General features: G+C 49.9%; 8 protein-coding genes across 8 annotated transcripts; 5 read left to right on the top strand and 3 right to left on the bottom strand.

The window, feature by feature from the left end:
- Positions 1 to 2,593: 2,593 nt before the first annotated feature.
- PENARI_c004G06411 (TauD/TfdA dioxygenase family protein) lies at positions 2,594 to 3,787 on the bottom strand (the record flags this gene model as incomplete). Its single annotated transcript, XM_022629191.1, has 1 exon — positions 2,594 to 3,787. The coding sequence occupies one exon, from the start codon at positions 3,785 to 3,787 to the stop codon at positions 2,594 to 2,596; it is 1,194 nt and encodes a 397-aa protein (XP_022490777.1).
- A 780-nt stretch (positions 3,788 to 4,567) lies between these two features.
- PENARI_c004G01579 (nucleoporin FG repeat-containing protein) lies at positions 4,568 to 6,262 on the bottom strand (the record flags this gene model as incomplete). Its single annotated transcript, XM_022628945.1, has 3 exons — positions 4,568 to 5,483; positions 5,534 to 5,998; positions 6,189 to 6,262. 3 exons carry the CDS (start codon positions 6,260 to 6,262, stop codon positions 4,568 to 4,570), a joined length of 1,455 nt encoding a protein of 484 aa, XP_022490771.1.
- Positions 6,263 to 6,641: 379 nt separating this feature from the next.
- On the top strand, positions 6,642 to 8,262 carry PENARI_c004G09108 (uncharacterized protein; the record flags this gene model as incomplete). The annotated part of the gene is made up of 4 exons (XM_022629326.1): positions 6,642 to 6,838; positions 7,011 to 7,876; positions 7,929 to 8,171; positions 8,255 to 8,262. 4 exons carry the CDS (start codon positions 6,642 to 6,644, stop codon positions 8,260 to 8,262), a joined length of 1,314 nt encoding a protein of 437 aa, XP_022490932.1.
- A 150-nt stretch (positions 8,263 to 8,412) lies between these two features.
- Positions 8,413 to 9,385, bottom strand: PENARI_c004G02736 (haloacid dehalogenase superfamily protein; the record flags this gene model as incomplete). The annotated part of the gene is made up of 3 exons (XM_022628999.1): positions 8,413 to 9,111; positions 9,163 to 9,322; positions 9,372 to 9,385. 3 exons carry the CDS (start codon positions 9,383 to 9,385, stop codon positions 8,413 to 8,415), a joined length of 873 nt encoding a protein of 290 aa, XP_022491252.1.
- Positions 9,386 to 9,519: 134 nt separating this feature from the next.
- On the top strand, positions 9,520 to 10,477 carry PENARI_c004G01668 (uncharacterized protein; the record flags this gene model as incomplete). Its single annotated transcript, XM_022628950.1, has 3 exons — positions 9,520 to 9,624; positions 9,686 to 10,312; positions 10,376 to 10,477. 3 exons carry the CDS (start codon positions 9,520 to 9,522, stop codon positions 10,475 to 10,477), a joined length of 834 nt encoding a protein of 277 aa, XP_022490834.1.
- A 686-nt stretch (positions 10,478 to 11,163) lies between these two features.
- PENARI_c004G10419 (uncharacterized protein) lies at positions 11,164 to 11,553 on the top strand (the record flags this gene model as incomplete). The annotated part of the gene is made up of 1 exon (XM_022629397.1): positions 11,164 to 11,553. The coding sequence occupies one exon, from the start codon at positions 11,164 to 11,166 to the stop codon at positions 11,551 to 11,553; it is 390 nt and encodes a 129-aa protein (XP_022491147.1).
- A 434-nt stretch (positions 11,554 to 11,987) lies between these two features.
- Positions 11,988 to 12,798, top strand: PENARI_c004G03422 (uncharacterized protein; the record flags this gene model as incomplete). Its single annotated transcript, XM_022629031.1, has 3 exons — positions 11,988 to 12,284; positions 12,309 to 12,744; positions 12,794 to 12,798. 3 exons carry the CDS (start codon positions 11,988 to 11,990, stop codon positions 12,796 to 12,798), a joined length of 738 nt encoding a protein of 245 aa, XP_022490783.1.
- An 832-nt stretch (positions 12,799 to 13,630) lies between these two features.
- PENARI_c004G11865 (acyl--CoA ligase) lies at positions 13,631 to 15,343 on the top strand (the record flags this gene model as incomplete). The annotated part of the gene is made up of 1 exon (XM_022629477.1): positions 13,631 to 15,343. One exon carries the CDS (start codon positions 13,631 to 13,633, stop codon positions 15,341 to 15,343), a length of 1,713 nt encoding a protein of 570 aa, XP_022490752.1.
- Between the last annotated feature and the right edge of the window lie 345 nt (positions 15,344 to 15,688).

Raw genomic sequence — 15,688 nt, 5'->3', positions numbered from 1 at the left:
CTTTGCATACATGAGTTTTTGAAGCGCTGGATTGGCCTTGGGTCTTGCATGTCTATGTCCCAATGTACTTTTAAATTTAAACTGCGGCTTTCCCTTTGGGTTGTCGGTAATTGCAGACATGATCATCTCCTCTCGACTCTCTTCGTTGCTATCGCCGTGACATGTGATACCATATATTGATATAATTAGAACTCGGATCTGACTATGAATGTCGGTCCTCGAAGGTAACATGAGTGTGTGTCTGTATGATCCCACCCCAGCTTGATATAAATACAACCCTCCAATGAATCGCAGAAATCTCGCAGGGACGCCAGTTCAAAGGGCTGCGGGCCTGGACTGGGGTTTGGTGCTGTTATGATATCTTCATCAAAAGGAACATCGACTGGACCGCCTGGGCCAGATACCACGAGGGGTGATTCATAGTTCCTCATTATCAGCTTGGGTGGGCCGGGTTGCCAGAATTCTAAATCCATGAGAAACAGCCACAGTTCATCATTTCTGTGCAAAGCGCCAGAGATGAAGAGAACGGGTGGTGCGTTAAAGGCTATGACAGTCAAGGTATGCTCCAGCTGCTTAGTTGGAAAGAGAGAAGGCACCGACAAACTAGATACAACAAACGATGGCGAACAATGGATAGGATTGAGACTGTCTCTCGTATCCCCCTCTGTATTTGAGCCTGAACGAGATCCACCGGTTAAACCAGGCGGTTCAGATCTAAGGCTGCAAGTGGTCGTGTTCAGTGCTGTGTTACCAGATTTAGGTGGATTGAAAGGTCGCCTTTTGAGCAAATGAAGGGTTGATGTGCATGCGAGGAGTACAAATTTGCGAGAAAGACACTTTCCTGGGGCATTGAAATAGTCCCTCTTTGCCATGGAAAGGAGAAGACATCTTTCTTCCATGCCAGAGAGACGCACGATACGAGGGATGATGAATTGAGGATTTGGCCTCTCTGATGGAGGTGTAGATAGAATTGACACTCTCATATTCACTGACTAGACAATTGGAGAGGAAAATCCACCGAAGACGGTTCTGCTTTGCAGCGCCGTTCGTGCTATGTGAGCTAGACATTCTCGCAGTGTCGCCGAACTGGAGGACACGACGTTTGAAGATTCAAGTCCATCTTCGTACAATGTGTCCATTAACAGTGCCACAGTCTCCTTGTCATACAGTTCGTGTGTATCTGACATGACCTCACAAGCCTTCACTTCTTTCAACAGTTTCAATCCTCTGGTCGCGTTGCACGCAATGCTGAGGCAGGAGTGTTGCAATAAAACACGCATATTCACAATCGAGTCTTCCTTGGAATTAAGTGTGGTCAGGAATGTCGTGTATGACAAGCAGCGCAACGGAGAATCCAGCTCCATACTCTCCATTTTCCATTCTCACATTCAATTCCCTTGAACAATGTCGACATTGACGGCGTGAGTTTAATTTTTGAGCAAGTCCCTGAAGAACGTCACGTTGAGTGGTTTGACCCGCCCATCTCGGACTAATCCTACGATGACTAGTGATCCAAGGCATCTGAAAGAACTCAACACATGAAAGATAGCCGGTTCGTCGATAAATTCGAAGATATGCGCCGAAATAATCCCCGCAATGACCTCCTGAAGCCTAGTCTCATGGGAAGGGATGAGCGTCATGGCTTCTTCAACAGTTTCAGGAAATATGGACGAGTTCCAATTTGCAGTCGCCCATCGGGAGAACTTCTCTGTAGCTAGCGACTTCAATGGGTTGATTCCGAATTTATCGGCCGCGACGAAAACCCGGATATTATTTAGGGCAACTGCCTTTGAAGTTTCTACATCGTTCGACCTATCCTCGGGACTGTTTGAGTCGAATCATCAATGAAAGGAACGAGGCTTGTAAGAGGGGGATGGAACTCTATGTCTATTATCGTTGTAATCTCTAGGGTAGAGGAAGGACAAAACGCGTTCGAAAGTTGCTAGTGTATCCTCCGTCAGGCTGATGGATTGCTCGATGGATTCCTAGGAATATCAGCAACCGAGATAGATAGTCGAGCTTCCTCCGCTTATACCTTGAAACCATAACAGAATGCGCTGTTGAAATAGCTTGATTGAGTGCAAATAATAGCCCAATGAGCTTTGAAAGTGACGTCTTGACAAATGATTTCCATGTCAGAAAATTGCCTCGCAGGAGCAATTCACGCATGACACCTGTAATTTCCGATAGCGTCGATATGGCTGATTTCCCTATTTTGGGCCCAACAGTGAAGGGCTCACAATCTCTCTATGGACGAGAGGAACAAGATATTAAGATTACATTGGAACACTGGACGTGAAAGTATGACGCGTACACTCCCGGATGACCATAGAACTATATCTCTACTAGAATCCAAGGTGATGGGTATAGAGATAGCAGGGGTATGAAAGGAAGGGAACAGGATGGGATACTTATAGGTGACAATGACGCAGAGAAAGTCTCCAAAGAGAGCATACAAACATTCTCATTTCTTTTAGCCTACTTCTTTATGCACAATCCACAAGCAACAAAATGAACAAAGTAAAAAAATTTCGCTAAAACAAGCAACCCGCTAAGACCAATCCATATAGAACACCAACACCAGCAACTCACATTAATCATTATAATTCGACTGTCTCGACCCATCCTTATTAACAGCAGGCAGTCCATAAAGTGCACTCAACTCCTCCTCCTGAGACTTCCCCCCAGCCTCCAGAACAGGCCGCTCAGCATGACAAGCAACACGGACAGCATGGCGACGATGAGGTGTGAAGCCGTAAGAAGCACTATGATTCGTGGACCGATTATCCCAAAGCGCAACATCATCCTCGCCCCACGAGAAGCGGGCATGCATTTCCTGCGTCGTGGCAATGACATCGGTCAAGTAGCGGATAATCGCATCACTCTCTGCAGTCGGGATGCCAATGATCTTGGTCACGAAACCGGGGTTAAAGAACAGTCCATTCCAGCCTGTGACAGGGTTCGTGCGGATGAGAGGATGTTCTGTTGTCACTGGATCCCGACGGACAGGGCGACCGAGGGCCTTGGAGTCATTCGCTTGCATGTTTGCTGAGTGTAGGGCTGTCAGGCCCTTGAGGTATGTTTGCATGTGGCTGGAGAGGACGTCGTAGGCTGCGTATTGGCTTGACCAGAGTGTATCGCCGCCTCCACCACGTGGTGGGCCGGTAAGGAGTTTAAGGGATGTATAGGATGGCGGTTGGAGTTCGTAAGTGACGTCTGAGTGCCAGAGGAAGCTAGGCGTGAAGAGGGCGCGGTTGTCGCCTGAGTTGTCGCCTGTGTAGACGACGTGCACGTCTTCCAGGCCTGGTTTGCGTGGCACGGCGGTTGTGGCGTGCTTGTGCAGTTTTCCCAGGTAGCGGCCTAGATCGCGCTGGGCGTTTATGTCGAAGTTCTTTTGGTTCCGGAAGAAGACGACGCCTCTGTAGGCGATTAGGCGGGCCAGGTCGTCTCGTTGGGCGTCGTCTAGTGTTGAGAGGTCCACACCTTGGATCTCCGTGCCGATTTTGGGGTTGTGGTCGAAGACTCCTGTTGCGTCTCGGAGGAGGTTGCGGAATTTGGGGTCTCCTCGGAGACCCTTGTCTTCGTAGGGTGTTTCCTCTAGAGCGGGCCAATGGATGTCTGGGAATGTGGGTAGGAAGTCTTCGTATGTATAGTTGTCGTGTTTAGTGACTGGTGTTCGGCCGGGCTGGTAGCCAAACTTGTTGTCCCCAGCGAGGTCCTTCTTGGGTGCAGTCACGGTGAAGTGTGTAGCCGGGGTAACAACGGGCTCTACCAGAGATGGCGCCATTTTGAAATTGAGCAATGCAGATACCAAAGAACGCAATGTATAGATGTATAGAAGTATACGATGGAGTATAAAACAAGGTTTGAATGGTTCCAAGAAGAAGAGCAGCAACGGTTTATATAGATCCAAGATACCGATGCCACTGCTTATGAGTCAAGCAATTGCGCCATTCTGCTACACAATCACCCAAAGGCAAATGGGAGTCCCACGGAATCACGAAATCCTTCAGTTTGCGGGTGACGACAGACCCGCAACTTCCCCGGAATCCAGGGTGATCACGCCATTTCGCTGACGTTGAAGGCAAGATTTGCCATCACCCTCAAATCGGGGATTGCAGAATGGCAAGTAGACATCTAGTGCATCTTTCACCGCTGTTCCATATATGAGTCTAAATAAAGCGGTATGATGCTGGACGCGTGGACAATGGAGCTCAACAGGGGAGGTTGAGATTAGCAGTTCGAAGGCCGCGCTAAGGAGGCGATCACGCAAGAACCCGCCACTCTTGCGTTGGTCATCCACCTCCACCGCCCCCGGCTCCAGGTAGATCTTCGATTACATAGCTAACTATAGGGGAGAAGCATTTGACTGGAATGATCTCGGCCAGTCTATGAAATTTATCAGATCCTGTATGCTGGTTATGCAGCCTACCGGAGATCGTTAAGGGACTCGGAGTATTCTCGGACTCCGGCTTACTCTAGATACTGTTTCAGATGTCAAGATTGTCATGTTTCCCATGCTGATAACCAGCTGCCATTAGTGTACAAATCAAACGCTATGCTTCAATCATCCCAGGTTGAGTCGGCCATCTCCGAGAGTGGTCCCCATTGAAATGTCCTGGACCTGTTCCGAAACTGTACTGAGACGGCCTGCGACGCCCATGATGCCGGCCTCGACATCCCCGAGGACCGCGGCAAGTTCATTCACTGTGGACTTGGGCGCAGTGGAAGGTCCGTCGCGAGACTTGGAGCTCACAAAGTCGTTGATCTGGCGGTTGAGGGTGGCCTCGAGACCGTGAAGGTGGTCCTCAATCTCCTTAAGGTTGCCGGTGTATCGGGTCAGCACAGCTCCCATTTCATCGGAGCGGTGTGAGAAGTAGTCGACCAGGTTGACGGGGACGCCGTTGACAGTAGTTGCGGACGGGTCTCCCTCCACATCATCGGGAAGGGCGAGGGTGTTCTTACGAGTCGAGCGCATCTCGGGGGCCTTTTGGTCCTGCACAGACCACCATCCACCGCCGTTCGACTGGTACTGCAGGGGCAGCTTCAGTGTGTCAATAGCCCGGAATGCAACCTGCGCCTCGGCTGCATCGCGAGAAACAAGAGTGCGGAGCCCGTCAATGTCGCGAGCGTCATTTTCGAGTGCGTTCTGCATCGTTTCTAATTTTCCTTGCACAAATTCGACATCATTGGGAATGATAGAACCCTGGTTTTCGATCGTAGGGAGCAGGTCTGAGACCTCGTTACAGTACTTCATCTGAGTGAGAATGTGGTTGTCGATCGCCTCGATCTCAGAGCGAATCTCATCAGCGCAGCTCTCGAACTTCGTAGTGGGTAGCAGGTTGGTAAGGTCGACCTTGACACCCTGGACAACCGAGTTGTTGTTGTTTTGCTGTAAGGGCTGTGTTCCCTGTGTCGTGCCAGTGTTGAAGACCGAGAGACTAGGTTTTTGAGTTTGCTGTTGGTTGTTTTGGACACCACCGCTGGACCTCGTTAGAATGAGCCGAGCAGATCATCCAAATCTTCCACTTACAATGTTGAACCACCAAGTCCGCCGCCGAGACCACCACCAAGCCCACCACCAAGCCCACCAAATGCCGAGGTTCCAGTTTGCGTAGAAGAACCACCACCGAGTCCACCACCGAGTCCACCGAACGGTGACTTGCCGGCCTGCATTGTGGAATTCGCGTTACCACCAGCAGTGATGCTGCTGCCGAGAAAACTGGAGCCAGTTCCGCTCTGAGTAGTGTTGGTGCCAGCGCCAGCGCCCGCCCCAAGTGTTCCGCCAAACAAACTGCCTGTCTGGGGCTGTGTGGTTGTTGTGTTGCCGAAAAGGCCCCCGCTCGTGGCAGGGGCACCGGCGTTTTGTGCTGGTTGAGAGGCCGCAGCTCCGAACATGCTGCCTGCAGGTTTGGGTTGCGTCGAGGTGTTTCCGAAAAGACCGCCGGTCGTATTTGTTGCGCCTGCAGCAGGCGTGGTTGTGCTTTGTGTATTGCCGCTGAGGAGTTTGCGGTTAGCTTTTTTCTCGGTGAGATCAAAATGGCTCCGCTGTAGAGAGCTGGGAGACGCGACTGGTCGCTGGAAGAGATGGAATGACAATCGATCGAATGAATCAGAGCAAGGGGTTGGCATCCAGTCTGGTACGTTCCCCAGCATACAGACAGAGAAAGAAATGTGGGAGCACTAACAATAAAGAATTGGTGCCGCCGGTACTTATAGACAGGCCACCTGTGGCAGGCGCGGATGTCTTTGGAGCAAACATCCTGAATGGGTGACAATAGGCAATAGACAATAGCTGTCAATACTTTGCGTCGCAATTATTGCGATTTGCGGGAAGCTTCTCGGCACATGGTTTCTCCGGTCCGGGTATATAAGTCACTTCGACATCAATGAACAGTTTATGTGAGAGACTGCATTCTGGTTGTTTCTGCTATTGACATGCGATAAATAGCTTGGCTATGACCCCAGAATTATAAGAAGTTGCGGTGCCGACATCTAAACCAGGCTTAACGTACTTGCTCTGGTATCTCGTGCCTGAGACCAAAAGAAACAATGTACATGTATCATTGAGCTTGAGTCTCTCAACAAGCCATTGAGGACATTTACCCGGGGCTGTATTGGTTTTCAAAAGGCTTCTCGCCATGATCAACGATGATTCCAAACCGTGGACGCCAGTCTGCGTAGCATCGACGGAGCCCCAACTTGAAACAGGGCCGTTCCCAAACTCTTCGCCGCCGTTTTTGCGCAGTATCTCTGCCTCAATCAAAAGCGAACCTGAAGATGATTACAAGGCAGCTAGTCTGGATCCTGCTTGCAACTTCTACAAGAGCGCAGAATGGTTAGTACCCAGCTATCCTACATTCTATATATCAGGAGTAGTGCTCAATTCAAAACAGGACTCCAGATGGCACAACTCTGTTGACAGACTCAGCAGATCACTGTATCAGAACATACATTCTGTCGGTTCACATACCATCCCACTTTTAACTATTCATCTGACACTGCAATAGGCCACCAGATCTACTAGAGAACAAACAAGTCCACCAATTATCACCATATTCAACTCTACCATCAGCAGAACCAACCTACTCAACAGCTATCTACCCATTTTACAACCTCTCGGATCCATCAACAACTCTATTTCTATCTTCAGTCCGAGACCACCCAATCCGCCTCTCATCAGCCCTAGCTCCAACAAACATGGCAAGCTATTCATTGGTAAACCCAATGACAGAGGCCTACATAACCCCACACTCAATGATATACCCGTCTGTCCTAGGCGGAACACACTTCCTCACAGGCTCAGACAGTCTCATCTCCCTCTTCGACATATCGAGATCAGGCAACGAAGGCCCTATTTCATCAATCCCAACAATCCCCAGTAAGCGCAAGCAAATCGTCGGCGGCGGCATCGGTATGAAGGGCATTGTGTCAGCGCTGGCAGTCAATCCCAGTGGAGATGGAGTTCTCGCTGCTGGCACATTTACCAGAAACATTGGGCTTTACAGCTCGAATGGCTCTGGGGAATCATTGGGGACGTTCAGCATTGCCAAAACAGAAGCGAATCGCGATATCGGTGGTCGAGGCGTCACCCAGCTTGTTTGGAGTCCTTGTGGCAGGTATCTATATATCGCTGAGCGCAAGAGTGACGGTGTGCTGGTTTATGATATTCGTGTCCTTGGCCAGATGCTTGGTCACCTGCGCGGACGGAAGGCTTTCACTAATCAGCGCATGAGGATTGATGTTGTCCCCTCTGGTCCCGATGGTTCTCATGAAGTCTGGGCTGGGGGGACAGATGGGTTTATGAGGGTTTGGAGGGATCCTATTTTCTCGGCTGGGGGAAAGGATCCTGATTGGCAGTTCAGGGTACATGAGGGTTAGTCGTTCTCACTCCTTTGAAGTTGGTGTGCAGTGCTGATTTTTGATAGATGCTGTGACCAGCACCGTTCTTCACCCTATGGGCAATGTTGTTGCGACATGCTCTGGGCAACGACATTATGATCACGATTATTGCTCTGCTGACGAGGATAGTCCGGTGACGAATGCTCGGAACGTTGATAATAGCCTCAAGGTTTGGTCTATGCCATTCCTAAACTCAGAGTCTGACGTCGATCATGAGTTGGATGACAGGGAGTACTCTGAGAGAGAATCTAGTCATCAAGACGAAAGTCGTGAGGCCATAGCATCCAGCTAGTCGGAATAGGTACGGAGGTTTCTGAATATGGAGCCGGGCTCCTCTGAAGATCCGTTGAAGGCTTCTAAACATTTCTATTACGCAGCAACGTGAGATTGAACTGAACGTTGCCATTAAGCTATGAGAGCATGCTTCAAGCTAAATCTAGCCAGTGAATCAATAGAATCTAAATAGTCTGGATTTTTACATCTAAACCAATTCTCTCTATAAAACAATACTCAAGGAATCCGAATCCCATACTTCTCATACGGGAAGTCCTCCAGCGTCGAGTACAACTGACCAAACCCGTCCCCAATAGTGCCAGGCTTACCAGCACCCTGCAAACGCCACGCCTGAAGCTGCTCAGCCTCCTTCTCAGCATCACCCTTCTCCTCCTCCTTATGCGAACCTGTCGCACCAGCAAGAACCTCTTCCTCCCGACCCTTAAACGCCCCCAGAAGACCAGGGTGCGGGCACCAAACAACCTGCATACCAGCCCGACGACCAGCCTCAACACCAGGAACAGCATCTTCAAAGACAAGACACTCCTCCGGCTTAATCTCCGTCTTACCCTGACTACGCAACTCCTCATTAATTGTCTCCAGCGCGAGCAGGTAGATATCAGGCAGGGGCTTGCCGCGACCCTTGCCGATGCGTGGGTCATCGCCGAGCACCTTGTTCGCTTCCGGGAAGACGGAGAATAGCTCTGTCTGGTGGTCGGTTTTCAGTTTGTAATTGCCCCTGTGGGATGATGTGGCCAGGGCGATGTACACGGGGTCATCGGTTGACTTTGTCGACGCCAAATTTGAGAGGAGGGTGCGTACACCCGGCAGGGGCTGAGACTTGGGGAAGTATTTCCGCTGGAGGGCGGAGCGCTCTTCGTTCAGCTGCTCTTCTGAGATGGAGAGCTGGGCGAAGTCGTGGAAGATCTTGCTGGCCTGCGGCTGATGTTAGATGTATGTCTATATGGGTAGATGGGGTAGGCAGACCTCGGGTGCAGGACGACCCTGCATCTGGGCCTTGACTGACCAGGGCAGCAATGGCCTGCCATACTTCTGCAGGATCTCATTCGTGATCACGGTGTACAGGTCCTCTGAGTCAATCAACAGGCCATCCATGTCAAAGAGACATGCTCGGATGCGGGGAAGGCTACTTCATCGTCAACTGAAGTCGCAATTTCACACAGGAGATCACTCACTCATTGGAAGCCATTGCTATGTATATGTTCAGGACTTCAGAGCTGTTCGAGTGGGATGTTGACAGGCCGATAAGCGCGGGGAATCGTTATCAGTCCCGTGATTGGCCCTTGGCAGCAACCGGTGTGGCCCTCAACACTTCCTCACATCATGCCTGATCCCAATGCGCCCGAGCGCAGTGACCCAGTCGATGCCGATGATAGTGGCGACGAAGATGTCTTCCACGATGCCCACTTCCCCGCTGAGGAGGAAGCCGTAAGTCCGGTGATTGTCCGTCAAGACCGGAGTTACATGCTAACTGCAATCTTCACAACAGCAACTCCTGAAGGAATCCCAGGAGATCAAAACAGAAGCGAATCAGCTATTTCTCGCGAAAAGCTATGACCAGGCGATCTCCTGCTATGACCGAGCGCTCGCTTCATGCCCGAGTTACCTTGACTACGATGTCGCCGTGCTGCACAGTAACATCGCCGCCTGTTACTTGAAATTGGAGGAATGGAAAGCTGCGGTAGACTCCGCGACCGTTTCTATTGAGCGCCTAGACAAGGTTATCCCACCGACTTCACAGGTCAAGGATGACGACTCGAAGGGAAAGACAGCCTCGGATTCCGACAAGGACACAGATGGCGTGGTGGAAATATCGGGAGACGACGAAGAAGCCGAGGAGAAGGAACTACAACGGTTGAAAGATCAGGACGAGCAGAGAAGTAATGTGATGCGGATCCGTGCCAAGTCACTCATGAGACGCGCGAAGGCGAAATCTCAAATCGGTGGTTGGGGCAGCTTGCAAGGAGCTGCAGAAGACTATCAGACTCTTTCTGGGATGGAAAATCTTCCTGCAGATGACAAGCGGATCGTACAGCGGGCCCTGCGAGAATTGCCTGAGCGGATCAACCAGGCGCGGGAGAAGGAGATGGGCGATATGATGGGGAAGCTGAAGGATGTGAGTTTATTAATTCTCATGGCTCTTCTGCTAGAATTAAAGATAAATGCTGACTTCTTACAGCTCGGAAATGGTATCTTGAAGCCATTTGGCTTGTCTACCGATAACTTCAACTTCGTTCAGGATCCCAAGACCGGTGGCTACAACATGAACTTTCAATCTTGAATAGCCGCTGGTAACCCCTACCAAAACGTGAGACATTGGAAATCACTTTTACGAAAATCTTGCATACATGGCAAAATTCCTGAAGGCGTTCTGACTTTTGCACACCTCGCAATTTTACTCGATATATTCTACATCTTGTTTGATTTCTTATTAAAAGACATAGCATACATTGGTAGTAGATACTAAGATATGAGACACACATCAATAATCAAGAAGACCCTGTGTTGTTCATATTATTTGAACACCTCAAGATTAGATCTCCATCTGCAGGGTACAAGGTAATCTCAAGTTGCACTACATGTTACCTCATAATTGTACTGCATTGCCAAAACATAGCTATGGAGCTTGTAAGGGTCAGACAGGCCATACCTAAGAGAAGGGCAATAATATAGCCAACGGATTGCAATTTTGCAGATGTTACCTAGTTGCTGTTAATATCCCTTGGGAGGGGCCGGTAAAACCTACGTCGTCGACTCTTTGAAGTTCTTCATATCTCTCTATCAAATATATCAGGATAGCAAGGATATGTTTTCGCCCACTTAGACATATTTCACGCGTGACCATCAACCACGCGCTCGGGTTTCAATGAAACACGTACCTGTTCTATTAGTCGCAACTTCCAACCTCCCTACCTCTTCATCCCCTCTATTACACACACATCGCAGCGCCTAAGAAAAAGACTTAACATGTCCTTGAACGTCTTCACCACCGAATCTGTCGGCGTCAGAAACCACATAGCAATCTACATAGAAACAGACCCGTGCACCGACAGCGGCTGGCTGCACCACGTCACAGGAACAATCCTCAACGGCATGGACTACACACCCCGACCAACCTGCAACCCAAAGGGATTACCAGAATATGTTCCTGATTCGCAAAAGAAGATAGCCACGATCAACGAGGGAGATCTAGATCGCTTTGGTGAGGAGTGCTGTTTGGTTGTTCCGCCCCCGCGGCCTCAGGTTACACTTGGTGGTAAGCGGTTGTATCCTGATATACCGCTATATCGCTGTGGGCATTGGCTTAAGGATGTTGAGAAATTGGCCTTTGAGAAGGGGATCTTTAAGCAGCTTTGAGGGAATTGTTGTCTAAGGGCTTTTTTCTTTCTTTTCCTTTGGTGATAGCTAAATTACATAGAGCATGCTATGTCTCTTTATATCCTTGCAAGTCATGACATTTGCTGCAAGGGACAGGAAGCTCCTACAATACAAGTCCTTCATTCTATCAATCTACATAATCAAACCATTTGTCATTATAATAGCTTTGTGCAAACTAAGCATCAGCTGAGACCTGCATTAAGGAACGATCATGACTCTTTTACAAAGACTTTGTTTGACTACAATCTCACGGTAGCTGCATTCTTTCTAGATTGCTATTGACCAGCCATCTCCACTGGGTTTATTGCGGTAGACCAATACGCTATATAAACATCCATAATTACCGTATATTTCTAGGATATCTACAAATCAATCTATCTATCACATACAACATTGGAAGGCCTTCTGCAGCCATGCGCTTCAACGTCTTCACAAGCGAATCTCTCGATTACACTATAGGGTTCTACATCGAGACAGAAGCAAGCACCAGACATGGCTGGACACACTTCATGGCACCGGAAACTCGCAACAGAAGAAAATACTCCGCTGCATACGGCCCCAACCCCAAAGACGCCCCAGGATACATAGAAGGCTCTTGCAGAAAAATAGCAACAATGGACGAGCAGGACCTGTCCAAGTTCCACGAAGAATGCTACCAGGCAACCGCTGCCATAACAGAGTTTGACGAAAAGGATTTCTTCTGGGCTAGGGTGGTTGGACGACAGTCTTTCTAGAAGAAGATCTTTGAGTGGGATTTTTCGGTCGAGATGGACTGGCGTCCTGTGTGCTGTGGTGATAGCGATGATGGTACTCCGCTGGGTTGGAGTCAAGTGGGCAGCCCCACGCGATCTGGTTCTCTGTCGCCTGATTACATGTATTCCGTTGCAAGTCCGACTAGCAATTCGCCGGGAGCACGGTTCCAAGTCAGCTCTTTTGGAAGTCCGACAGGGAGCTCCTTGAGTAGTCCCATCGGTAGTCCTCCATACGGTCGTCCCAACACTCAATGGGCGTCGGTGTATTCTTCAATCAGCGGCCGCCTGGCTGGGACTTCGTTGAGTGGTTCTTCTGACGCCAATGGAACGACTGAAAGCTTCTCCACACTGTCCCCATTTCCTGGAGCTTCTACCTCTCCTCAGTCGACCGGGGGCCAGTCGAGATATGGTTGCAACAGTTAGTCTCTCGACATGCTGATGCTATGATTACGCATTGACGACTTTAGAGTGATCTGACCTGGTTAGGTAGTGCTGGTCTAAGCTCTGCTTGCGGGGCTAGGACTTTTTTGGATCGCTGTCAAATGGTCATATTGTTTGTTTTTCTTTATTTCTTTCTCCTTATTGTCCGTATGCTAGTAAATACTACAATTCGAGATGGTTCTAAGATGAGATCGTGGGAATATCATTGGGTAGCTGTTGTGCAGAAACAGGTAGATATACCCAGAGGAATGAAATGAAATATGATGTTAGAATTGATTTGTTTTTGTAAAGTGCCCGAGTCCGAGGCAGAAAGTGGGTCAAGGTATGTAGTGGACAGGTCCAGGAGAAAAGGGGAAGGGGCAGTCTACACCAGAAACAGGAAACAGAGACAAATCAAGTGGATGATACCTCACAAGTGACCAATAGCTACGGGAAATCGACGAACCGTGGCGCGCTGAGATCCGCGATCCAGTCACGCGAATTGTGGAGCACGGCGCGGTGAGGTTCAGCTGTACATGTAGTGGTTTATGTAAATCGGCAAATAGAGACAAATAAGTGGCAGTTCCAAACCATATATATGAGATATATCCGAACCATAGCCTTGGAACAACTTTACCCAAGGCAAAGACGAGGCCGAGGTGATTTAAACCTTGAAAAGTGATCTAACCGAGGCCGATTGAGTTTAGCCAATCAGAGTATGGAAACGCATATAAATTACGGAACATAGATCGTCATGGAATAGATCGTCAGACCCAGCTGCCGATTTTTCTTGCCCCCTGATAGCTTCATGTTTACTTATATTACCTCTTGAGCACCTCAATTGAGCTTTTATTCACTGTTTTATTCGCTTCACAGCTCTCAAAATGCCGAAAACGGTCTACCGCTCGTCCTATCCGGACCTCAACATCGAATCTGTCGATCTGGTGTCCTACCTTTTCTCCAATCCTCTAAACACGCCTCTTGACCGTCCATTGTACATCGACGCAGTCTCTGGAAAACAATATACCTTCAGCGATGTGATCAAGCGCACGCGTTCTCTGTCCAATGGCCTTCGCCAGAGCATTGGCCTGAAGCCGAACGATGTGGTGGCCCTGCTGAGCCCCAACACTATTGAATACCCCATTGCTTGCCATGCAGTCGTCGGCTCAAGGGGAATCGTCGCACCAACCAGCGCAGCCTTGACCGCACTCGAGCTGAACGCCCAGCTCAACACCAGCCGTGCGCGATTCGTCATTGTGCACTCATCATTGCTGGAAACTGCCAAAAAGGCAGCAAAGGGAACATCCGTCGAGAGAATTGTCTTGCTGGATGGCACACCTGCTAATGGCGATGTCACCTGCGAAAACATGGCCAGCACCTTCGCCGAAGCCGACCTGATCTCGATCAACCCATCCGAGGCCGCCCGCCAACCAACCTTCGTCTGCTTCTCCTCTGGCACCTCCGGCCCAGCAAAGGGAGTCATCACAACTCATCAGAACATGACCTCCAACTTGCAACAATGGCGCGCTCACATGCTCGAATCTGGAAGCCCCTCCCAGCGCTTCGAGCGCAACTCTGCCATCGCCTTCCTCCCCTTCAGCCACATCTACGGCCTGAACCTGTTCATCTGTCAGTGTCTGATCTGGGGCACGACAGTCGTAGTCATGCCCAAGTTCGACCTGGACGTCTTCCTCGGCTGCATCGAGAAGTACCGCCCCTTCGAGCTGTCCGTGGTGCCCCCTATCGCCCTGATGCTAGTCAAGGACGAGCGGGTGTCCAAGTACGACCTTACCAGCGTGCGGCGCATCATGTCCGCCGCGGCCCCCCTCACAGTCGAACTATCGACCGCCCTCGAAGCCAAGTTCAAAGAAATCAGCAAGACAGAGGTCTTCTGCACGCAGTCATGGGGCCTAACCGAGACGTCGCCCTTGGCATCGACCTTCCCGAATGACCGCATGGACAAGCGCCACACAGGCGTCGGCAACATCTCGCCGAACATGGAATTCCGCTTTGTGGACGCGGACACCATGCAAGATGCTACGACCAACGCAGACGGGTCAACGCAGCCTGCGGAGATCTGGTGCCGAGGCCCGAACGTCGTGATGGGCTACTACAACAATGAAAAGGCCACTGCGGGTGCGTTCCATATTGATGAGGATGGAACGAGATGGTTCCGCACTGGCGATATTGGAACTATCGATCATGAGGGCTACGTTACTATCCACGATCGCATCAAGGAAATGATCAAGTACAAGGGTCTGCAGGTCATTCCGAGTGAATTGGAAGGCAAGCTGACTGATCACCCTGACGTGGAGGATGCGGCCGTCGTTGGAATGTGGGTCGACGAGCGCGCCACTGAGTTGCCGGTTGGGTTCATTGTTCTTAACCGCCGGGCGAAGGACCGTGAGCAAAAGGTTGTTGTTGATGGTATTCATGCTTGGTTGAATGAGCGTGTTGCTAATCACAAGCGGCTGCGTGGTGGTATTATTGTCATTGAGCAGATTCCTAAGAGTCCCAGTGGCAAGATTCTGCGCAGGGAGGTCAAGGAGATGCTGAAGGCCATGCTGAAGAAACAGGCCCCTAAGGCTCGTCTGTGATTCGGTTGCATGTGTGTTGTGTTGGTGTTGTGTTTTTATAGATTGTTACTCGCTGTATAGATACTAATTAGGACCGTTCGGTTGGAAATACTCACCATGCTCCGCGTGGACATGGTAATTCTCTTGTCACTTGACTATACATTGTATCAAATAGGCCATATAATCAATCCCAGCCACAAAATTGCCAATATATCCACGCCTCTTTCCAATATGCCAAGACCTCCACGCCTCTCACTCGGGATCCGCGGACCCCGATCGGAGATGAAATGCGTCCGTGAACAAGATTTCGCATCTGAGATTTCAAAATCAAGCAATTCTCCCATAAAATCAAGCTCCGCGCACCTA

Source organism: Penicillium arizonense (genome assembly GCF_001773325.1).
Source record: "Penicillium arizonense strain CBS 141311 chromosome Unknown PENARI_contig004, whole genome shotgun sequence".
Lineage (NCBI taxonomy): Eukaryota > Fungi > Ascomycota > Eurotiomycetes > Eurotiales > Aspergillaceae > Penicillium > Penicillium arizonense.
The sequence above is the reverse complement of the archived record's forward strand: the minus strand, read 5'-3'. Positions and strand labels throughout refer to the sequence as shown.